General features: G+C 39.0%; 1 protein-coding gene across 12 annotated transcripts in view; it reads right to left on the minus strand.

Annotated features, from left to right (window-relative positions):
• SGIP1 (SH3GL interacting endocytic adaptor 1) overlaps positions 1 to 25215 on the minus strand; it is a 219164-nt gene that overhangs the window by 97421 nt on the left and 96528 nt on the right. For 6 of the 12 annotated variants that reach the window (XM_055233552.2, XM_063613306.1, XM_063613305.1 and 3 more), the window contains exons 3-7: positions 21490 to 21514; positions 18561 to 18632; positions 14706 to 14762; positions 11645 to 11699; positions 10783 to 10958 (exon numbers count right to left, since the gene is read on the minus strand). In XM_055233552.2, the coding sequence (XP_055089527.1) occupies positions 10783 to 10958; positions 11645 to 11699; positions 14706 to 14762; positions 18561 to 18632; positions 21490 to 21514 (385 nt within the window). Of the gene's footprint in view, positions 1 to 10782; positions 10959 to 11644; positions 11700 to 14705; positions 14763 to 18560; positions 18633 to 20408; positions 20493 to 21489; positions 21515 to 25215 lie in introns of all 12 variants that reach the window. The other 6 variants (XM_063613308.1, XM_063613307.1, XM_063613304.1 and 3 more) reach the window with 2 other exon arrangements.

Below are 25215 nucleotides of genomic sequence, written 5' to 3' on the forward strand. Positions count from 1 at the left end.
TAAGCTGCATTATAGCAGAGCTAGATACGGCATACATTTTATATAATGTCCTGTGGTGCATCCATCCACCCAGACAATCAACAAGTATTTTCTAAGTACCTACTATGTGTCATTCACTGCTGTGGGCCCTGGAGAAAATGCCTCCTTAGAGAAAAAGTAGACAACCTACAAGCTCTGGGTGCAGGATTAGTTGTTAGAAATCCAACATTCAGTAAACTGCTCACAAAGCAGGCTTCTGTTAAAAACTTACTTTCAAAATTGATTGCTTCTTTACAGAGCACATTCTACCCTGATTATGGCCCTTAGCTAATCAAAATAGTTTTAAATTCTAAATGCTACTGACATTTAAAATCAAGGCAGACCTTAAAGGTATAAAAGTTAGCCTTTTTTGATTGCAATTAACATTATAATAAAAAACATATAATTCAATAATTTGCTACTTCTACTGAGGCCATCCTAACATTTTATACAATGTGTCAATATTGTGAGTACATAGCCTTATTCAATGAAATTTTGCGTTGGTTACAGAAATTCAGTGTTTGTGATCTCCAACCATGGTGATCATGTTTCCAGAACCCCCAAATCAGGTCAGCTTGCCTAGACAGTATAAAACGATGTAGGAATTGTGTTTATGCAAGAAAAATCTAACCCGTACATTTCACAAAGAGAGCAAAATACCATCTACTGAGAAGGTACAACCAACATGAATTGATGAATTGGAGAAATCATGACAAAGGCACTCCAGGTTGAATACTAAATATTCATACAGCTCAGCGATTTCTTTTTACCAGAGTAAGGTGGGCATGAAAGGTGTGGATTTTAAATGTCAGGAAATGGAAGCAACAGAAAATTTCCTAGGGAAAAAAAAATTGGTAATGAAGGAAAGAAAATACATGTATCAGATACAAAACTAATTTTCTGCACACAGTCCATGGTTTATTAAAATGTTGAGAAGAAAAAAATATATTTTGAAAAAGAAAATTTCCACCTATTTTGCCATCTATCCTCTATAAGGCCCAGGAAAACAAAAGTTGCGTCTCATGTGTTAACTCTAGCTGATTTTGGTCCAGCTGCCTGCAGGTCTGTCTAGAGGGGGCTGGCTTCTCAGCCCATATCTGGGATTTAGTGGCAATGTCTGTGGAAGATTTGGGGATGAAGTGGCAGTTTATATGCCCCAAGTTTCATATCCCTGGTATAGACCAATCCAAATCACGTTTACCCTATGAAGCTTTCCTTGGTGAGCAGAACTCAAGCTGAACCTCTGCCTTCTAATTCACTGCATAAGAGGTCTGGGCTGAGTGCCTAGCACCAGAACTCATGCAATCTTTAGCCTCTCCTTGCACCGTGCACTGTTTCTACCAGGAGAGAATACTGGTGTGTAGGAGACTGGAGCTCACCTCCTCCACTGATGACTCTTTGTTTTCAATGAACTCAATGGGGTGCTGAACCTTCTGCCGAAGTGAGTACAGGAAAGGGGGTGGTGTTACCAAGCAGCAGCAAATTCATGAATTTTGCTCTCTGGCAGGCTAATTTGGGGGTGGAAGGGTGGGTGGGCCACATGGAACAGGCAAACAACACCAGACTGTCTCCAGTTCAAAGCTATTTCCCCCTCCTCATGTCTTTTTGGTTAAAGAGTTATGCATCACAAATCTCCAGGATGAAGATTAAACTAATTGTTCCTTCATGGCTCAGTGTCAGATTCTTTATCACTGCACCACTTACTTTCCAGAGGAAGGGAGAAGGCACTGGCCTACATGCGAGGGTAGGTCAGCTCCTGCCCTCACATCATTTCTCCCAGCCCTTGTGACTTTGCTCAAGTCCTCCCTCGCTATTTTTATTTTCCTTCTGCCTCCTACAAGTCTCTGAACTTAAGGAAAAGGAAAGCAAAGCTGAGAAGGTGACTGATATTTAATGGCACCTCTTCTGGGAGACAGCACTGAACTGGGTATTTTACAATATTTTCTCATGTCATAAGAAGGTAGACACATTTTTTTTGCCATTTTACAGCCATGAGATCTGAAGCTTGGAGTTGAGGAACTTGCCTATGACCACATAGGTAATAAGATATATACTCAAAAGCCTGTGTTCATTCTATTTATCCTTGTCTCTTGATCTTTCTATGCTGGTTTCTCTGTAAAATAGGGGCATCACTACCTCCCAGATTGCTTAATAGTGCTGCTACTCATTTCATCCTTTTGATCGTGACTGGGCATTTATAAAACATACAGCATTATTATAATGTGCCATTGACGTAAAAAGTGCTTGCCAATTGATTAATTGATTAGGGGAACTGAAATAAATGAGTCATATAAAAATGGACATCATTCCTTAACATTTAAAACAAAAGTGTAGACAATCTGCATATATAATAAGGTAATTTTAATAAATGAGAAATCACATATCACACAGCAGCATTTAAGCCTGATCTGCCAAGGTGTCAACTCAGCCTCGCTCTCCTGTCATGTGTTACAATATATGAAGTGCTGTACCATAGAAGAGAGTGTTTGTGGATGGACTCAGTGGGGAGAACGTCTATGAGGTGGGCCCTTTAGGCTGGGATCCTGGGCCCTTTGGGCATCCATCAATATCCTTCAAAGGGTTTATTTCATGTGAGCATTCAGAAATTGTATGTAAAATATTTTGAATGAGCTAGTGAGCTTTTTTTTTCTAGAAAGAGAGCCAATAGCTTTCATCAAAACTAGTGGTTTTGATGAAATATAATATAGTGGTTAAGAGTTCTCAATCAGAAACTGAACTTTCTGAGTGAAGTGAATAGCAACTTCACTTACTAGCTGCGATGCCTTGAGTGAGTTAATAAATCCCTCAATGTCTCAATTTTCTCATCTGCGAAGTGGGGATATCAATAGTACTGATTTCACAGGGTTGTTGGGAGGATGAATGAATTAATGTATGTGAAGCATCTGACACACAGCACTCGTGTTCACAGCTGCCACTACCAAATTCATCACCATGATAAGTTCTCAAAGTCATCAATGATCTTAAAGGATGACTTTGATATTCTATTGTTATCCTGATTAATAATAGCTATCATTACTAAGCACCTCTTTTAGACCTTACATAAATGTATTTACAAAGTACTAAGCACCTTACATGCACTACTTCCTTAATTCTTACAAATACCCTCTGAAGTGGGCAGTATTATTAACTTATTTTATACCCAATTAAGCCTTGACTGAGGCTTAAAGAGTTAAGCAATTTGCTCAGGGCTACACAGATAATAAATGCAAAGCCAGAATGCAAACTTAGTTCTGACTTACTCCAGAGCACGATATCTTAATTAGTAAGGAACAAAATGCTTGTAGTTAAAAGACACCTTCTCAAGGTAAGCCAGAAGGGATTATTGGCTCTCTGAAAAACAAAAATAAAGGAATCCATGGGAGCACATTATAAAAGGAAAAGATCACATCAAAGATTAAACCATAGCATTTGTCTTCTCACTTCCACAAAAGCCATGGGAGCCACAGGTTTTAAGTTACCTGGTGAGCACAGCACATGGTGCAGATGTGTCAGACAGTGCTCCGTGTGGGATTTGGAAGGAATGGAGATGTCCGTATCTGAGACCCTAGGAAGGGTGAGCAAGCCAGGAGACCTGGAAATGGAGGCCAGAGAGAATGTGGGCTGCAGAAAACCAATCAGGAGACTGAAGTGAAGACAGGCAAGGGTTTGAACCACAAGACAAATTTCAGCTTCTGGTTGCTGCTAGATGTGGTTTTCTCAGTCTATTCAGTATTTCTGGTATTAGCTCTCAGTTCCTGCTACATGGAGGGTGCTCAACTTATATTTGGTGAAATGATTTGAAGGGGGAATTAGAAACAAAGTCAATTATCCATGAGGCACAATGAAGTGTGCCATTGTGAATGTTAGCCTTCAGTAAGTCTCCCGAAGAAGTACCATATGTATTCAGGGGATGTTGATAATACTCAAAACAATTTAGAGATGCTTCCTTCTGGAATTATCTTCAAAAGGCATCACAAAAAACACATTTTCCCAGTTTGATGCTTAGGGTAATTAATTACTGGTCTTGGCTCTAAATTACTTTTGGAAATTTGAGTTATTTATCACTATTAATGATATTCTTTAAAATGTGCCCTAGGCTCTATAGCAATGAGACAATCTTTACATGTAGCTTCTATTAGGAGTACTTTACATACATTAAATCATTCAACCCTCAAAATAGCCCAATGAAGTAGGTATGAGAGTCACCCCATTAATAGATGAAGAAACCAAGGCACTGGGTTTGCAGCGTACCAAAGGTCATCAACTAAAAGGAGGTAGAACCCTCTTGTTTGAGTAATTGGGACATCATTGGAATAAGTGTCATTTCTATTTCCCTCAAATTATCTTAAAGGGAATTGTATTCAATTCAATTCAATTGTATGTTGAATTCTGACTTTGGTTTTTGTGTGTGTGTGTGTGCGTGTGTGTGTGTGAAGTCATATTTCCTTATAATTCATTCCTGCAGTGATTATTTTATTTAGCCTCCTTCAAAAATTATTTTACTCTTTAAGAACAAAGCCATTTCTTGTATGATATAATGGAGGTTTGCTTCTACCCCAAATGTAGGGAGTGTGGTGTAAAGGCAAGCAAACCACAGAACTGTTCATGTTGCATCTGTCTCTATCTCCTCCTTTAGGGAGAGTGGTCTTTACACTGCACTAGCAGAGATGACCATGCCAACAACCACCCTGTAAGGTAGCTGTTTGTTTGTCCCATTTCAGACAGAAAGAAACTGAGACTGTCACTGAGGTTTAAGTACCTTACCTAAGCAGTACTGCTAGCAAGAGGCTGAGGTCAGAGCTGGCACTTTTCCCACTGTACCTCAGTTCCTTCAGTGGGTATGTACAAAGTTTCTATTTGTGTTTAAAGAGAAATCAACCACAATTGTCCAAGATGGAGAAAACTAACTTAAAAGTAGTTCCTCTAAAAGGCGGATCAGATTTGGCTCAGAATTAAAGTCTGAGACAGGCAAGAGAATTCCAAGCTGCTTTAACGGAATTCTAGCCTCGAGATGTAGATAGATTTTAACCCAGGACATGAAAACACAGTATGCTGTTAGGTCAGAAGGCTGAACGTGGGGAAGCAGAGCATGACCCCTGAAAAAAGAGAAGTGGTTTTTTTTAAAAGAATCTAGGTTAAGTAATGAAGAAATGAACAATTGCAGAGTACCAATTACACGTCATGTACTGTTATTAGGATCTTCTGCACAAAAAGTCTTTAAGGATTCTTATCATCCTTCCTTTACAGTGGCAGAAATGGAGGATCGGAACAGTTATGGGGCTTGTCTAAGGTTACACAGGTAGAAAGTGGTCAACCTGGGCTGGGGCCCAGGACAGTCTGAATCCATGTGATATGTGCTTTCTGTTACTACACACTGGCTTGTGATTAACCCAAAATTCTAGAACAAAATATTTAAACAGATAGCCAGAGAGCACTTGGAAAAGAAGGTGATAACCCTCGGTGCCAGCGCAAAGAAACAGGGCAAACTGAACGTATCACTCTCTCTGATAGGGTTTGTGGCCTGATAGATCCAGGCAATGCCATAGACACCCCAGGTCTCTCAAATGCAGTGTTGTTTTGGAAAAAAATGAATGAAAATATGTGCCCAGGATTAGGGGACAGTTAGGAGAATCATTGTGTGGTGAACAAAGGAGGCTGAAGGGTGTTATCAGTGGATAGTTGTAAAACTGGAGGGTGGTGGCATGCCATGGTTCTCTGTCCTTGGCCTGGTCCCATTCATGTATTTGTTCACTCACTCACTCACTCACTCACTTGTAAGCATTAATGGAATGGCAATGATATACTAGGCCTTATGTCAAGAACAGAGAATTTGGGATGGACACCAAAATGCGCCATGCAGAATCTTCTTCAGATGGGTTCCTTGCAACAGCTGCCTGGAGGGCTATTTGCAGCCTTCAATTGTCAGCACCTCAGGATCTGCCTCAACTGCAGAGAGCTACCTAACCCAAGGGCATGCCCCTTCCTAGTGTGGTCCACATCAGAGCACTGATGGGTTGAGCAGTATCAAGGTTATTCAACTCAGCCAAACTCACACTAACTCTGAAGACTCCTACTAGTTCCTGAGTTTCCCTGGGATCAGCTCAGGCTGTTGTTGGTTGTGTAAAACAGCTCAACTTCTCCCTCTGCCCACCCCACACCACAGGTATTAAGTCCAAGGTCACTCCTTAATAAACATCCCGCACACTAAACTTGGAGTTAGAGTCATTCTGCTTCATGGAAAACTCACTGGTAAAAGAAGGGGCTTTACCCTTTGTTCATCCCTTAAAGAGTACAACTACAATCAAGGACAAAATTACACATTTGGTTTAATAAAAGGAAGACTTTTCTTTCAACAGTGGAACAGCCTGCCTCAAAAAACAGTGAACCTGAATAAGCAGAGGGACACTGGAGTGTCTCTGTTCACCCTGCTGTTAGCTAACAAGCAGCACAGTATCACTAGCATTTATAAATTAGTGATTAGAAAATTATTTTAGAACATTCTGGATTCAATAGGTACTGGGAATATTTTTAAACATATATGGGAAGAAATCCCATTTCCTAATGAACTCTCTGAAATAATCTGAGATTACTTAATTCTAACCTTAAGATGCAGATAAAATATAATTCAGGACCCGGTGGCAGAAACTGTCAAGGTCCACCAATAGCCATTTTTTCTTTTGTCTTTTAGTAATAAAATCCCGAATGTTAGCTGGCTACATGTTTATCTAGCAAAACACTACATTTTCCAGACTCCCTTGCAGCGAATGTGTCCATGTGATTAAATTGTGGTAGTGGGATCTGGGTGGTAGTGATGCATGCAACTTCTGAGTTAAACACTTAAAGAAAACCACTTGCTTTTTATTTCTTCTTTCCTCCATCCCAAGGCTGGTACATGGAAGTACTTGCAGTGGTAAGGCAGCAGTGCTACTCTAGGAAAGGGGAAGCAATAATGCAGAAAATTCCTGGGTTTCTGAATGACCACTGGAGTAAGACTCTTCTACCTGTGCACTGTCTGCCAGCTTTGACTTTTACTTGGGAGAGAAAGAAGCCACCTATATTGTTTAAGCCATTATTATTTTGGTCTCTGTTAAAACAGCTTAACAAATATTCTAACTTACGCAGATGCCAAATCAGCATCTCAACCCTGGGTGATGTTCATTCTTTGCCCTATAAGCATGGTATCTTATCAGCAGACTGGAACATGATAAGAGTAAGAATTATTATCCTTTACCTGTGAGTTAACTCTTGCATTAGCCTTCTGCCTTTTTGGTGCTCTGCCTTATCTTGGCCCACATTATATTTTAATTCTATATAAAAATCAAGGGCTAAGGCAAAATCTGGACTAAAATTTTGTTTATTTGTCTAACTATACTGTAGAATTGTTGACAGCAATTAAAATCTTGATTTATCTTGCTGCTGACACTTTGTCTTGAGAAGTAAATTTCAGATAAGTTTATATTGTATATACACATAATTATATGATTCATTCATTCCTCCCACTGCATTTCATTCATTAATTCGACCGCCCAATATATATAGCAGAACTATTCAAGTAAAATAAAACCAACTCATGATAAAAGAGATTAAATTGGTTATAGTTCATGGATACATATTAACAAATAAATGAAAAGAATAAGTGAGGCACGACTTTATCTTAAAAACTTCAAAAGAAACATAAATCAGAAGTCCAACGTAAACCATTGTTATGAATAACTTATTATTTGAAATTTCCTCATTTCTATTAATGTAATGATTGATGCTTTTGTAGTATAAAAACCATAGCTTAAATAAAACATTCTGATATATCATTAACTGTGTAGATCCTATTTCTTTTTTAGTACCCGAAGAAAGTATAGATGTATAATTGTCTGCTCTTTTGGCTGGAAACATGAAAGTCCAAAATCATTGTCATTTTTGTCATGGCACCAGCTGGATTTTAGGTTATTTCTACTTATCTGGTTCTAGAGAGGAAGTGCTGCATATGTCATTTATAAAATATATGTACATGGCTGGGCGCGGTGGCTCACGCCTGTAATCCTAGCACTTTGGGAGGCTGAGGTGGACGGATCACTTGAGGTCAGGAGTTCGAGACCAGCCTGGTCAATGTGGTAAAACACCGTCTCTACTGAAAATACAAAAAGTAGCCAGGCGTGGTGGCACGTGCCTGTAATCCCAGCTACTTGGGAGGCTGAGGCAAGAGAATCGCTTGAACCCGTGAGGTGGAGGTTGCAGTCAGCCGAGATCGTACCATTGCACTCCAGCCTGAGCAACAGAGCAAGACTCTGTCGAAACAACAATAACAACAACAACAACAAAACTATCTATATCTATATTTATCTATATTTACACATGGGTTATGAAGGAGAGGGCAAGGATTCTAAAGCCAAGAATATGTTTTCAGTTATAACCTCTCTTTAAACTCATGTACATCCAGAAACATGCTCACCTTTTCCTAAAGTAATAACAGCTCACCCTTCCACACCAACTATGAAAAATTATAAATATTTAGGAATCGCAGAAATAGGAGATCCAGGTTCTCACATTACAGGGAACAAACTGGGGGTGTGGGTGCTAGGAACGGGAGCTGAGGGTCCCTTGGTCTGTGGTGGTGTTGGTTTGCAGAAACAGAGTAACTCCGAGGTCACTCTTTCTGGGTGTCTCCATCTAGTTTTCACTCTGCTTCCCTCAACATTTTTTCATCAGAATCTTAACCACATCATGTCAATATATTTCCTTAAAAATAGATGTTGAGAAGAGCTCACAGTAAACCACCACTTTTTGCTGCATCCTTAGCAATGTATCTGGTTGGAGGAATAGCTACCAGATAATTTAGGCATACATATTCTATTCAACAGAGGGAATCTCTTCCTTCCTGGATTCAGCTATATTCCAGCGAACATCCACTATGTTTCTGGGACTGTGCCCAGTACATTTGCTTTCACATAAATGTGTTCACTTAATCCTCTGAACTTGCCTTCTTTTACTTACCCCAGGTAGCTTCCAAAGGGCCAGTTTATTACACAGAGAACAAACTCAGAGGAGTGAATAAAATAAACTGCACAGACGTGGCTATAAATTGGTTTTAGATATTTAAAGAGATTTTTAGTAAAAAATGTTATTCAGTAAGTGAAAAATAATTTGAAAGATGCCACTGAAAAGTGAAAGAGTGTGCTTTTAAAATACCACCATTACTAGAACTACAGGCCAATATGTAACTTTAAAATCTGCACCTTCCATTGTAGAAGGAAAAGAAAACTAATACATTTCATTCTTCCCTTTTCAAGAAGACATCTTAATGTAGCAGGGGAGTATATGATTAAAAATTACCTTAAATATTATTTACTGTGGTTAGTTACTCTTAGCAATCTTTTTGGTTGTCACCAACAGTAGCGATCAAGTCCACTATACGCATTAAACACTAAAGAAAGCATCATTATAGACATTTTTCATCCCAGGGAGGCAAAAGTTTATTCTCAAAAGATGGATGATTACAATTCATTTAGAAAGGTTAGTTGAGATGTTTCCTGAAGCATCTCGAAAATGGTTCAGCATTTATTAACTGCTCTGTTCGGGGGAATGCTGTACGGAGATCACATCTCTCTAAAGAAGATGTCAAGAACATATTAGCTGCCAGTTTGAGAGCCTTCATCTGTTCCTCACAACCATTTTTAGAAAACAATGGTGGCATTTATCAAACAGAGAAAAGACTGTAAATGTTGGAACCCAGAATTCAGCAATTAAAGAAATTTAATAGCTGGGAATTGGGGAATGAAAGCACAAATTGTGCAAAAATACCTCTTTTTTTTTTTTTTTACCCCAAGTCTTAGCTTGTCTATAGGAAAATACCTACTTGAACAATATAAATAGGACAGTACTCATATCTGAGGTACCTTAAAGTTGAGATTATTATTATTATTATTATTTTTTTTGAGACAGAGTCTCGCTCTGTCGCCCAGGCTGGAGTGCAGTGGCGCAATCTCGGCTCACTGCAAGCTCCGCCTCCCGGGTTCACGCCATTCTCCTGCCTCAGCCTCTCCGAGTAGCTGGGACTACAGGCGCCCGCCATCACGCCCGGCTAAGTTTTTGTATTTTTAGTAGAGACAGGGTTTCACCATGGTCTCGATCTCCTGACCTCGTGATCCGCCCGCCTCGGCCTCCCAAAGTGCTGGGATTACAAGCGTGAGCCACCGCGCCCGGCCTAAGTTGAGATTATTTAAGTCAATTTGATAATACAATAGAATGAAGGATATGAGTTTTAAATTCGATTTAGACTATGATTTTGATTAGTTTTTGGCTTTAGAGCATAGCAATACAAAAAATAACCAGTTTCCTTCCATGTATTTTCATGTGGTGTATCATAGAAAAGGAAACTAAGATGTGTTTTTAAAAATCACTGTTAGCAAATCTGTGAACTTCATGTTGTTTCTAGTTGCTAAGTCTGCATGAGAGATAAGTCTGGATAATCTTTTTATTTATTTTTTCTTTTTAAAATGCTTGCAGGAAAGTAAGTCAAAAGAAAATGTGATTCCATATATTTTTCACCTTTTTGAAAAGCACAAGGACTGCAATATAAAATAAGTACAATTTTCTCAAGCTAGAATGAGCTTCTTAAGATTTATAGAATTCATGATATGGTGACCATATGCAGGCTTCAATTTAAGGAGTTTCTGATGGACTTAATGCATATAAGCAGAACATAGCTCTGTTCAGTCTCACTAAAGCTTAACACACACACACACACACACACACACACACAACACTCACCACTGGTGATGGGGAAAGTGCGATGTTGCCTATTGATGCCTTCAATTCATCTACAGTTGCAGCATTCTTAAGAATGTCTTTAGATTGCAATGGTTTAATCTTGATATTAAATTTCTTATGTGATTCTTCTTCTTCTTCTGATTCACTCGAAGAATAAAAGTGCTTTCCTTTGGTAGGTAGAACACAGTTAAAGATACATAACTCTTTCTTCTACTGGGAGGCAATGACCCCAAGACAAGAGCAATTGCATATAGAGACAGCAAAAGTATCCTTAGATAGCAGAAAATCAAAGCAAAACATACAAAAGTAAAGGAGGAAAGGGTTAGAACTTATTCACTTTTCCTCAGAACATGATCAATGGTTCTAATATCCTACATTTTTGCTGCAGTTGACCGTTTGTTGTGTCATACTCAGCACACACAGACAAGCACATGTGAGCTTACTCATCTACAGAGAGAGGAAGGCTGCTTTATGAATGATCGTCGATGAGTTTTAAATGCATCAGTGTGACATGCTTTGCCCAGAGATGGACTGTAGGGAGAGGACAGTAAGAGCTATTTTCTAGTCACTATAGATGACAGTCGTATCAGGGATTAGCAGACAGCCCGGTACCCACCATTTCCACAGTTGTTTTTTTAGCACGTTTTTCTCTTTCTCCTCTCTCTTTTCTATGAATAGATTAAGGCAAAATGCCTGCTTGCTAGAGCTCAGGGTGTTCTCAGTGCTGTTTATTCATCTCTAATATTAGGGATAACAGAACTTGTGAAGATTAGGTTATTTCATTACTTTTGTAAAACCTGAATTTATCCTACTGTTTCCTGAGAGTGAATGAAAATTAAAATAAAAAATAAAGAAAGGATATAACCGGGTTCCTCGGGTCTGATACTGTAGCCTTCTTCATCCAGCTCAGGTGAGTTCTATAAAACACAAGTGCACATGAAGTAATTATTACCCTAACAGTGATCAAGAAATTATTTTTTTTTCTAGAGTCTTCTATTTAAGGATATAGAAAAGTCTTTTCTTTTAGGAGATGAAGCTTTTAACTTTTGGAAGTGAATTCTGAGCAATATGTTTAGATATTTACTCAAGGATACTTGGAGAGTCCTCCTACTGGGAGAATAAATGAGGAGGAATCAACTATCAATGAAAGAAAGCATTCAAACAGAATTTAACATGCATTTCCTGTAAGCCAAGGACTGTGCTAAGCAACATGGGTGATAAGAAATGCAGATTATTTGTCCTCAGGGAAAATGAAGTGTGTTTCGGTAGGTAAAAATTAAAAAGAAAATACAAAACACAAAACACCTGTGTCAGACAGGGTTCAAAGAAAAGGAAATTAGTGAGGTTTAAAAGAATCAGGGAGGTCTTTATGGGTCTTTCAGGACAGACAGGAGAGGGTAGAGTAGGAGCTCCTTCTAGGTGGTAAGGAAGAGCCTGTTCAGAGACACCAGGATGGGAGTGGACACTGGGTGACTCAGATGGGGAAACAGAGGGCAACAGCAAAGATGACATGGCTAGAGAAGAAGCTGCACAGCGGGAGATGGGGAGATGAGACTATGGAGACCAACAGGCCAGGGGAAGAGTTTGGACTTGAGGTAGCTACTGCAGCTTCTCAGCTAGGGTGCGGCATACTGAAAGCAGAATCTTAAGGAGTTCTGGAAGTATGTTCCGGGATAGCCTTGGGGCAGAAGGACTGGAGAAAGAAAAACTAATTTAAAACATGTGCATCGATTGAGGCAAGATGTGCTAAGGATATGGATCGAGTTATTGGTGGGATGGGATGAATCAAGGATATTTGAAAGGATGGATTGTTGGTTCTTGGTAACAGATCCGTCAGTCATAGGAGAAAAAGCAGAGGGAAGGTTAAAGAGGAATCCAAGATTTCTACCCTCAAATTGTGGGAGAGTGCTGGTACTCCCAGTTGAACTAATTCTAACAGTAGACAACTAACATTTTTTGGAAAGAAGCAGAAAACATAAAAAGGCAGTTTGCATTGTGGGGATTAGAATGATCATATTTGGATTCTTATTATATGGTAAGCATTGTGACTCATATTTTACCTCACTGAACCACGTAACAAGCATATGTGAAAAGAATGATCCCATTTATCAGGGGGAAAATAAGAGAAATCAGACGCCATTTCTCAAGGAAACACACCCAGCAAATGTCAGATCTAGGTTTTGCCCCCGGGTGTCTCAGACTATACGCTATGTCCTAGAGGGGAGGAAAATGAAGTATTTGCAGATGGCCCTGTTGCAGTTGAGGTTATAGGTCTGTCAGTGAGAGAAGGCAGAGTTGGAGAGTTAGTTTTGGGAGTTAATAAAGCAATAAAAATGCCATAACCATGGAGAGAGAAGAGGGTCTACATACCATGGAAAAAGCCCCCATTAAAAAAATCATTTTTATTGTCTATATTTAAGGTGTACAACATGTTTTGATATGCATATACATAGTAAAATGACCACTACGGTTAAATTTACATTTCTGTTACCTTCCATAGTTGCCCTTTTTATGTGTGTGTGTATAAGAGCACTTAAACTCTTAGCAAATTTTTAGTACATTAGATATCTAGACTTCATCTCACCTTACTGCAAGTTTGTACTCTTTGACCTACTTCTTCCATTTCCTTTCTCTTTCTATCCCTGCTGACTACTTTTCTACTGTTTCTATGTATTTGACTGCTTTTTTTTTTTTTTTGAGACAAAGTCTCTGTGTCACTCAGGCTGGAGTGCAGTGGTGCGATCTCAGCTCACTGCAACCTCTGCCTCCCGGGTTCAAGCAATTCTCCTGCCTCAGCCTCCCATATTTGACTTCTTTTTATATTCTGCATATAAGCAAGATCATACAGTATTTTTCTTTCTATGTCTGAAACTCACCATTTTTTTGAGCATTTATTGTGCTCTTCCTCTTTTCCTCCTTCTTCAGTTCTCAGAGTTGTTTTGTTTTGTTTTTTTTTTTGTTTGTTTGTTTTTTTTTTCAATACAAGTGTACTGAGGTAACTTACCTGCTAAAAACCCGTCCCTGGCTTGTCACTGCATTTAGAACAAAAGTCAAGCACCTCTGTGTAGCCAGTAAGGCCCAGCAGGGCTGGCTCCTGCCCCTCTCTCTAGCCTCGCATTTGTAATTATCTTCCATTGATCCCCTCTCAGCCACATGTTCTCTCCTTCCCAACGTTTGTGATTTGCGTGCTTCATGCACTGTCTCATTTCAGGGACCTCATCAATGCTGTTACCTCTGCCTGCAATTCTCTTCCCCCAAAGGTTCAGCCTGTTAGCCTCTATGTATATGTTAGGCCTTTGCCCAGAGGTCACATCCTCCCTGAAGCCTTTCCTGCCAAAATCACGTTGACTTGCCTCTATTCTCAAAGCTTCTAAGAAGTAGAACCAGGGCTGAAACACCCAGATTTAATATTAGAAAAGCATTCTTTGAACAAATACTACAGGCTAGGCAGGTTACTGAAATGTTTTACAAATAATTAGCTCCTTGAATCTTCGCAACAATGACATGCGGTAACTACTGACTTCTTTTTTGCTACCCAGCAAATAACTACTCCAAGGCCACACACAGCTAATATGTGTAGGGGCTAGATCAGGGGTGTCCAATCTTTTGGCTTCCCTGGGCCACATTGGAAGAAGAAGAATCATCTTGGGCCACACATAAAATACACTAACATTAACATAGCTGATCAGCTAAAATAAGTAAATAAATCACAAAAAAACCCCATAAAGGTAGACAAGCTTGGACAAGATCTTAAACCCAGTTCTGACAGACTGTATTGCCCTTAGCCCTATCCTAAATATGCCAGGCATTCCTAATGACATGGAGAACATTTCGCTTATTTCTAAGTCCTATTATAAGAATGCCTCAACTCATTTTTAAGCTGTAAAATACTTAATAAAGAGAAACACTCTTCTGATACTCACATATCTTTCCCAATCAATTTCTGCATAAAATCCATTTGGTGCCCCATTGCTTTTCTTCTGTAATAAATTCGAAAATGAATTTAGAAGGAAAACATTTGAATAAAAACAAAGGAACAAAGAACATTTAACTCTTATCTGTATTTAGCAAGAGCTATCAAAATCCAGCACTGGAAAGACATATTAGAGCAGTTTATTAAGGAGGCACATTTGTGTAATGGAATGGTAAATCTAGCTGCCGTGACACTGCATAAAAGGGCCTATGTACTTATTTCACAAAAGATTGTAGGATACTGAGGCACAGGGATATTAACGATGCACTGTTCAAATTTTATTCAATTACTGAAGAATTAGCAGCACCTTTATTATGATGGAATCCTCTAAATCTACAGGAGATATTGCCATGTACATATGTATTTTAAATGGAAACATTTTTACCTCCATGCTGCTATTATATCCAATTAGTTACAACATATTCAAAGAGTACTCATCCAAGTCATTAACTAATCTTTTAGCATTTTAGCACTGACTCAATTTTTTTGTAACTATCCCCTTGATAAAACATAGAGGAAGTCAGCTCCAAATCAGTTCATTCAGCTCCTAGTTATTAAAAATAATGTTTTCTAAAATGGCTTTTCTTATCAAATTTTAAAAATAGAATTTGAGGATTAATGGTGGATTTTCATCATCCGTGTGATCTGTGCCTCCATGAGCACGCGTCATTGCAAGTTTACTGGATATCAGCACTACTGTCTTTTAATTATCTTAAAGTTTTCTTTGTCCCCTAGTACAACCATGACACATGGCCACAAGCACTTGAGCAAAGATGTGGCATCACCCAAATAGATATTGCCAAGATTTTCTATGTCTTGTGAGCAAACGACAAACACAAATCAGGCTGGTAATGGAGGGTTCATTCAACATTCTTATATTTAGCACATGGAGCAAGGGTATGTCACTGCGCATAGCAGATCTCAGAACAACACACATCAAATGGGGATGCACGAGGCTTGGACACAGGACCTCTAATTTTGCAATAACAAATAAAGGCCACTTGAACTGCAATGTAAACAACTAATACCCAATTTGACAAATAGGTGGAGAAATTAGATTTTTATGTGTGCACATAGGATCGCTAGATAACCCAGAATAATCATTATCATTGAATAACAGTGAATATTGACTGGGCATTCTATGGACTAGCAGGGCTTTGGCAAGGGTGAATAATGCACAAGAAATAGATAATGTGTTCATCCCCTCTTTCTTCCAATACACTACCACTGCACTAGAATTTACAAATATAAGAACTGGGCCATGCCTCCACAGACCAGCATCCACGGACATAAGGTCTGTGACCATCTCCCCCTTTGTCCCACTCCTGACATAGATTATTTGTATGCAGACTACATCATTTTAATCTTCCCATATAATTGCCTTCATTGAATTAGTGCTTCAGTGGTACTTTTTCTACTTTGAACAATGGTCTTTGTAAAACCTGTCATATGAACTCTGCCTGTGTGTACCTTATGAAGCCACTGTTGAGAACTGGTCCATTACATAATGTATCACTTAATAAAAATTATCCTCTCACTTGGGAATAGACAGGGCTCCTATTTTCTCTTTATCATATTTACTTTCTCTTTTAATTCCTGCTTTACCAGTCTGTTTGTATATGACTTCTTTGCAAAGTGCTCCGCTCCTTCTTAGAAAGTATATGTAATAAACAAGTTCAATATAGACATTTAATTTATATTAATAGAAGATCAAAAGGACTAAGCAGATTCCAGAGAAGTAAACTCATGAATTTTGTGATCTGGGATTGTTACCCAAAACCACAGATTAGATAAATTACTGAGTTTAAAATTTTCAAAGTTCTATAGTTTGCTCCCATGATAATCTCATCGTTGTAACTAAGGCCCTTAAAAACCAAGATGGCTTATATGTTCAGCTAAACAGTTTATATACATATATATATATATGATATATATATATCATATATATATATATTTGTGTGTATGTATGTGTGTGTATGTATGTGTGTAAGTATATATGTGTGTATGTATATGTACATACATATATACATACACACATACATACATACACATGCATATATAGACATACACAGATACCTACACACACACACAGATATATATATATTTATTTTTCTTTCATTCTTGACAACATATATCTAATATTGTAGAAAGAAAAGTGAGTTCTAAATTTGGCGATCTAGGCAGCGTGAAAATTTCCCAGTTTGCATGAAAACCAAAGGAAGATTGAGATAAAGGGAAAACAAAACTTGTAGAAATTTTTTCTTCAAAAATAGGGACACTTTAAAAACAAAAACTAAAAACAAACAACAAATCATAACAATACACCATTTTTGGCAGATATTCAACACACACACACACACACACACACAAACACACATACATGGCTTTATTAGAGGAATTTGGTCTCAGTTATGCCAGTGGATTCTTACAAATATCTTTGGTTTCCCAAGTGAAAATTATCAAGTTAAAGCTAGGCCAGAGCCTGGATGGAATTCTTCTGGTTCAAACCCAAGAAAAAAACAATTCTTTGTTGGTTTAATCATTGAGAAAGGTGCAACTGCAGTACTAGTAACAGTGAAGATAATGACTCTATTGATTTTCAAATGGAAAACTTTCAAGAAGAAGAAGCAAGAAAGAATATCAGTGAAGTGGGGAAACACCACTTAAAAACCAGGCTTAAGACTGAAGGAAGTATCAGTTAGGCACCAACATATAAACAATGATTTTTCTCTTGGAATTGTAATTATATAGATTTTTACCTTTCCTTTTTTTTTTGTATTTCTTGAAATTCAAAAATCCCACCTTAACACAAGTAACTTTAATAACTTGAATATGATTATTATTTAAAGATAACTGAGGCTCACAGTGATGCTAATCATGTCTTCATAGGTATTTTACTTTGGTTAAGCGTATATTATCTGTTCTTAGATAATATGATGGGCTAAATAGATAAATATAGTGACAGTTAAGTTCAATTATACATTCATCAAAGTTGTCAGTTTCCACTGGGAATGCCTCTGGTTTTCAAGGTCAGCTCATGGCCAGGTAATGATCCTTGGGTGGGGCGTGTTAAAGGTACATGATGTACTGCCTAAATATTATCTTTTCTCCACTGAGGTAGACTTGACTCACTTTGTAAATAATTCCATAGAACAGCACGGCCCAACAGAAATATCTGTGAAGAAGGCAATGTTCTACCTGTGTGCTATCCAAGATGGTAGCTACTAGCCACAAGTGGCTATGAAGTACTTGAAATGTGTCAAGTGCAACTGAAGAACTGAATTTTAACTAAATAGTCACATGCGGCTACCATAATTTACAACATGGCTATAGGTACAACAGAGTTTGGGCTAGGGTCAGCATCCCTGACTCAATGTCCTTTGGTCAAATACACTGGTTCCTATAGATCAAGTTTCTGCCAAATGCCTGATGTTATTGAGATAGTGCTCATCCTAAAAAATGACTACTCAATTTATGTGGTGATATTTCTATTATAGCCAAAGGCTTCTTTATAGATAGTAGATTCTTTTTAAAATTTGAATTCCTGTCCTTTGTCGATGAAACAGGTAACACACATCTTTTATGTGTGATCACTCTTTAAAAGTATATTCAGATGTCAGTCCGTAAAGTCTATATGGTTAATTTAAAAATTGGCCCCAGATAGTCAAGAAGTCATTTGGAAATACCTGAGTTTTCTTAAATGGAGTAAATGAAAACTACTGTGTTTTCCAAATTTTAAATTGGGATTTTACTCACTGTTTTTTATAACCCTTTGGAAATTTTAAACTAAAATCTGTTTCCTTACCGAAACTTTTTTTCCTCCTTCACGCGCACACTCTGCTTTGCTATTGTAGGGTGGTTCGTGTGGGCTGGGCTGCTGGAATTGATTGTTTTCATGTAGAAAAAAGTGGTTAAAAGATCTGCTTGTTCTTCAAGACACATATAAAGAATTACATGGAGTCAGCAAACATACCATAGAAGAAACCATCTCTAGGCCAAATCGTACGGCCTACCAATCTTGGCAGGGTTCCTTAAGCAAAGAGTGGACTTTGGGGCCCATAATGAGGCTCTATTCAGCAGGCCAGCTTGGTTAGGCCAAGAGAAGAAGGGAGGAGGAGGAAGGTATGTCCCAGGCACTAGGGACCATGTGGATCTGTTTCTCATACAGCCAGCATTTAATTTACACGTAAAGAACAGGCACGAGGACACACAAGAAGAGACTGAATAAAAATGTTTGTATTTCTAACCTAAGTAGGAAAAGTTCAGTTTAGCCTGGATCAAAGCCTTCCTGCGGGTCACCAATACACACAGCACACAGAGCTGATAGCTCCAAATCTGTGCCCTTTCCTGCACACCTGTTCAGGGTGATAAAAAATGACCTTCTCACAGCAAAGGCTATGACCCTCATGCTCCAAGTCTATGTGTGGAGGGAAACTGGAACTGCTTGGAAACAAGTTAGTTTGCCCTGCATAAATTAGAGTTTGTGTCTAGGTTAGGATGCATTGTCACACTCGGACACCATGACAGACAGCTCTGCCAGTGATGGGTACATTCAGCCAGTGGGGAGCAAGGCCCACCTTCATGCATGCAGCCCTGCCGCGAAGCCTCTATAGGTTAAACCTCAGAAGCATTGTCACCAGAGATGAGCTTCGTTGGATTTTGAGAAACTGGCATTAAATAAACAACGGTACATTAAAGCTTGTGTTTACCAAGTAGTTTATAAGCATTAGGTGGGTGCACCACCACCTGTAGTTTGTGGAACTACATTAATGAAACCACACATTTCAACGCTTGACATTCAAAAGGCAATAATTTGAAAGCTATATCAGCCAGGCAAAAGTGGACTGGGTCTACAGAAACAAGGGCTGAAGGAAATCAGTCTGAGTTTGAAGGAAAATCAGGTTGGTATCTCTGAGAACTGAATGCAGACAGAAACTCAGCACTGGTTTCCAAAATGCAGTGACCATAGTAAACGTGGACAACTTGGAGAACATTTCTAAATGGTAAAACCAGCAGCTGGCTAATAATGTCCAATTACCTATAAAGCCTGTTTCTGAGGAAGTGCATTTATTCTGAATGTAGCCTTTTCCAGAACAGGTCTGTGTTATTTCCTAAGAAATCAAAATTAACTAATTTATCTTTCCTAATAATCATGATCAGTAACATTTATGGCATTTCTAATTAAGTAACAAAGTGGGCACAACTTCTAATAAAGAACTTCATATGATTTGGAATGGTGAAGGACTTGGGGGACTCAGGCATGAAGCCCTGCCCCGGGGGGATGCATCCCCAGAATGACTGCTGGGTTCATTAATGCAGCACATACTCATCATTGCCTGCCACGTGTCAGCTGCTATACCAGGTACCAGGGTGCACATTCTACCAGAGATTTAAACTGGTGCTGCTCAGAACACAGAGAATAGTGAGGCAGCAAGGGAGCCTTGGAGACAATGAGCAGGGGTTTGGAGAAAGAAAATAAGGACAAGACTGAGAGTGGCAGAGGTAGAGACGCAAGGAATAGCAATCCAGTCTGGGAAGAGCGAGGATAGAAAGCAGAGTAGCTAACAGAGCTTTGCAAAGGTCAGAGGGGACCAGAGAACCCAGGGAGGGGACCGAGCGGGAAGCAAAGAAGAGACACAGAAGCAGAGAGTACCTGAGACAGAGTTAACGAGAGGGCTCTGAGCCAGAAGCAAGAGGTGAGGAGAAGCTGAGTCTTCTGGGTCTTTTTTTTCCCCTGCTGAATAGAGCCTTGATTATAGTGTTACCCAATGTCTGATCAATTTCAGTCTATTTTCTTAACATTTCATGGTGAGAACCACATGAAAGCAAAAGGCACCCCAAAGCTAAGAACCTTGAGTCAAGTGTGGAAGGAAAATTCCTGCTATAGCTGCAATTAACACCCCAGTTTATATATAATATTGTGAAGGGTGATTTAAAAATTTTTTTAACCATCAGGTTTATTTTAGTTCCCACTCCAGCCCAATGAGCCTAATGTAAGTCCATTTTTTTTTTTCAGTAACAGCTGTTCTTTTGAACCTTCTGAATAGGCATCTGATTTAGATTTGAAGGAAGTCATTTTAGGAGTCGGTGCAGACTCCCGTAAGCACAACTTGGATAAATCTAAGCCCATGCACCACGGACTTCTTTAAAAAGCAAGAATTCTGGCGGCCAGCAAGGAGTCAGAGTTAACTGTTAAATCTAAACCCAGTGGACACATTTTCCTCTTTCAGGCTGTAAATTCAGGCTTAAGTGGTTTTCAAGACCATCTCCTACTTTTGAATTTAATATAGAAAATGTATCTGCAGCACAACTACTAAAGGGGAAAAGCTTCTTTCAATTTTCTTGGATCTCAGCTTCATTACAACTTTGTGGCCTCTGTTGGAGAAAAACATTCTCCCATAATGAGCTTTTACATCATTAAATTGGAAATGAAATAACAGTTGATGGGAGCAGCCCCTGCGTGAACTGTCTGGCTTGTGACCCACCCTCTGTTTTCCTGCCTGCTCTGGGGCAGGGTTTTAGGTAAATGCCATAAATAAGTCTAGCTTGACCAAGACTACGCTCATGTCCCATGCAATTAATATAGAAATTAATATAAAATTACAATAGTGAGAGGTCTAAAAAGTCATTCAAGCTATTTTTTCCCTACAGGAAAAAAAATGGGGCTTTGATAAATTTAAACATAACATATATTGAAGCACAAACTCAGTAAAAGTGGCTATTTAAATACTTACAATTCCATCTCTATCTGGTGAACCTCTGTAACAAAAAGAAATTGATAGCTGTTATGATAAGGAATCATTCTTGCCACATAGACTAAAGTTCAACAGTAAGAACCATTAACCACCATCCTCCCCTTCCCCAGCATTCCTGCCCCAGTAAACCTGGCTAATGAAAACCAAATCAAAACAAATTGGTTGAGTGGTATTTAAGTGTGGGGTATGTGTATGTGGGAAGGAAATTCTCATTAAAAAATTGCAGCCCAGAGCCACATGTGGGAAGCGTAGTGCCTTGGTTCATTTTTGAGAGGAGAGTTTATTAAAGAGACTCCACTCTAGCTGGCTCCATTTAAAACTATCCCACTCTAGCTGGCTAACTGTCCCACTCTAGCTGGCTCCATTTAAAACTCTCATGAGGCAAGTAAACCAATTTGCTCTCTCATCTATGTATTTTTAAGAGATGGGGTCTTGCTATGTTGCCCAGGCTGGAGTGCAGTGGCTATTCACAGGTGCAATCAAAAGCATACTACCCAGCCTTAAACTGCTGGGCTCCAGCAAACCTCTGCTCCAGCCTCCCAAGAAGCTGGGATTGCAGGAGAGCATCACTGAGCCCAGCCCTTTTATCTTTTCTTCTGCGAATGGTCCTGAATTGCCTCCTAGATGAAAAAGCTTCTGTGGTATTTTTCAACTTTATTTTGAGAGTTGGTACTTTCCTCCATATTTCTCTATTTACCTCTCCTTCCATTATAGAAGAGCAGGAAATGGAGAGCAACATTTTGCTAAATGTCTCCTTCTGATGACTAAAGCCCAGGGCAGCTATTCTATGGTGGCACTATGCTGCAGTGGTCAAGAGCAAGGGCTTTCGAGTAAGATGAAGCTGGGTGTCCAAATAGTTCTATGACCTTGAACACTTAACCTCTTTAAGCCAGTTTAAATAAGGTAATATATAGAGAGAACTTACAATAGTTCCTGACACATGGTATTCAAAACTGTGAATTGATTATAATTTATTTTCTATTCCAAGATGTTTCTTCACTAGGAACACAAAACTGCCCACTTGCAGCCACACTGGACTTTAGGGCAGTGTAGGAGAGGTATTAGAGGTATTTTGGAAAACTGGATTAGAAGAGCAGAGGGAGAAACTAGAAGGTAGCCACTGTAATTTTATAACTTCCTATTTTAATTCAGTTTTTAAGAGGCTAAAACATACAGGGATACATATTATGCTTGGAAAGGGAGCTGCATTATTTGGAAGAAAACCTTAATAAGTGCTTGAGGTGAACTGTGATGTCTTGAGGAGTTTGGTGTGGGGTTGGAACCATTCTTCAGAAGGTGTAATCAGGTAAGAAAATTATTGCTTCATGGCAGGGAGCCAGTGAGAAGAGAGAGAGAGACAGCGAGCAATGCAGAGAGTTGGTGGGATGCCATCTGGACTCCAAGGTGTGATTCCCTTTCCCCACCAATATCCCTTCAAAATTAGCAGAATATTCTACTTAGATTATAATACACTTGACAGAGTGCATGTTTTTCATAACTAGTGAGTTCTGTGTCCACACAGATGCAGTGGTGAATCAGTGATACAGGGGCAAGAAACAGAGAAGATTCTGATATTGAAAGACCATGGGAATTGATAGAAATCTTGAGACTTTTGGACATTACCTGGATGTGGAAATTAACCAGTTTGAAAAAATTTTATTTAAAATAGAATGATAAGAAGAATCTTGGCTGACAAAAGTGCTTGTAATGAGCCAGGTGATTGGTTAGGACCAAAGGATAAAAATAATGAAAACATATTAATCACAGAGAGAATGAAACGGGTGAGTAAATCCAGTGGGTTATCACGGTCATAGTAAGCCCAGGCTAGTAGGAGAGCACTGAAGATAGGTACCAATCCATACTCATCAAAGCCAATTCTCTTTTTGTATCTATATACTTAGTCTTTCCTTCCTTCTTTCTTTCTTTTCTTTCTTTCTTTTTCTTTCTTTCTTTCTTTCTTTCTTTCTTTCTTTCTTTCTTTCTTTCTTTCTTTCGTTTCTTCTTTTTTTCTTTCTTTCTTTCTTTCCTTTCCTTTCTTTCCTTTCTTTTTTCTTTCTTTCTTTCTCTCTCTCTCTTTCTTTCTTTCTCTCTCTTTCTTTTTTCCTTCTAGATGGAGTTTTGCTCTTGTCACCCAGGCTGGTGTGCAATGGCACAATCTCAGCTCGCTGCAATCTCTGCCTCCCAGGCTCAAGTGATTCTCCTGGCTCAGCCTCCCAAGTAGCTGAGATTACAGGCACATATCACTACGCCCAGCTAATTTTGTATTTTTAGTAGAGAAGCAGTTTCACCATGTTGGCCAGGCTGGTCTTGAACTCTTGACCTCAGGTAATCCACCTACCTCAGCTTCCCAAAGTGCTGGAATTACAGGTGTGAGCCACGGTGCCTGGCCAATATACTGAGGACTTCAACTTACTAGGACTTAATATCTCCATATATGAGTAATTCTTACTAGGACTTCAACCTCTGCTAATGGAGCTGGGAGAGTAGTGATTTCATCAACTTTTGGGTAGGATGTGTTTAGAGGCACTGACCCATGCGGGGATGCCTCTGGGAACAGCAAGAAATAGATGCAGCAAAAGCTCAGCGACTGGCCTGGCTGTGGTGTTGCCCACTGTGAATCCAGGTAAAAGGTCATATCAGCAGGGGATCTTAAATGGGAAGCACTTGACCTCATGCTTATTGCAGCTGTTGGGATGGTCTTTCACAATTTTTAATCAGAGAAACTGTGACTGTACATAGCAGCACTGGAGTCCTATTCTGATCCTTTGTCTTCTCGACTGATGGAAACGTGGCTCATGTGTCCTGTGGAGTCAGTGAGCATGGTGGCTAAGGGCACTGGCTCCAGTGCCAGACTGCATGAGATCAACCAATGTCGATTTCCTAGCTGCAGAAGCTTGGGCAAGTTACTTCACCCCTTTGTCTCTCAGTTTCTTCATCTATAAAATAGCCATCATAACAGCATATATCCCATAGGGCTATTAGAGGATTCAGTGGACTAACATAAGTGAAGAACCTGAAACAGTCCCTAGAACACAGTAAATACTCATTAAATGTTTTCTAGAATAATAATTTTTATACAATATGACCCAGGATAGAGAGTGAAGAGGTTTTAGCAGCCTCAGACACTTGGACATGTGTTCTAATTTCACTTTCTAACCCCCTCTAATGAGGTTTTATATTGTATTTTAAAATAATTTTTTTCTTTTTCATGGCAGACTTATTGTATTTGCTGACTTCTATTTTAAAAAGAATCATCTACCATGGACTTTTGGCATCTATGTTTTAAAGTTTCAGTTACCTTTTGTAGCTACTGTCTTTTTTTTTTTTTTTACCCTCCTATCTGTCTGGATTTTAATTCTACCCACTGTATTTTTTCTTTTGGATGATGAAAGCACAGACACTGGATTTTAGACTAGAATATGGGCTCCAAGTCTTACTTTCTGGGTAGGCTTCAGAAAGTTACTTAACCCCCTTTGGCACTGATGTTTCTCTTTAAAATTGATGCATTACTGCTAACCTTATTTAATTACTAGGAAGACTAAAAAGGATATCAGCGCAACATATGTCCTGCACAGGGCCTGCCACTTAGCACAAGCTCTCTCCCTTCCTCTATCAGCTGCTGTAATGATGATCAAATCAGGAGACTCTGGTCCTAAACCTACTGTATATCTAAGGAGGTTCAATCAGCTGAAGTTGGTGATGGTG

The sequence above is a fragment of the Symphalangus syndactylus genome, chromosome 19, assembly GCF_028878055.3.
Source record: "Symphalangus syndactylus isolate Jambi chromosome 19, NHGRI_mSymSyn1-v2.1_pri, whole genome shotgun sequence".
Classification (NCBI taxonomy): Eukaryota; Metazoa; Chordata; class Mammalia; order Primates; family Hylobatidae; genus Symphalangus; species Symphalangus syndactylus.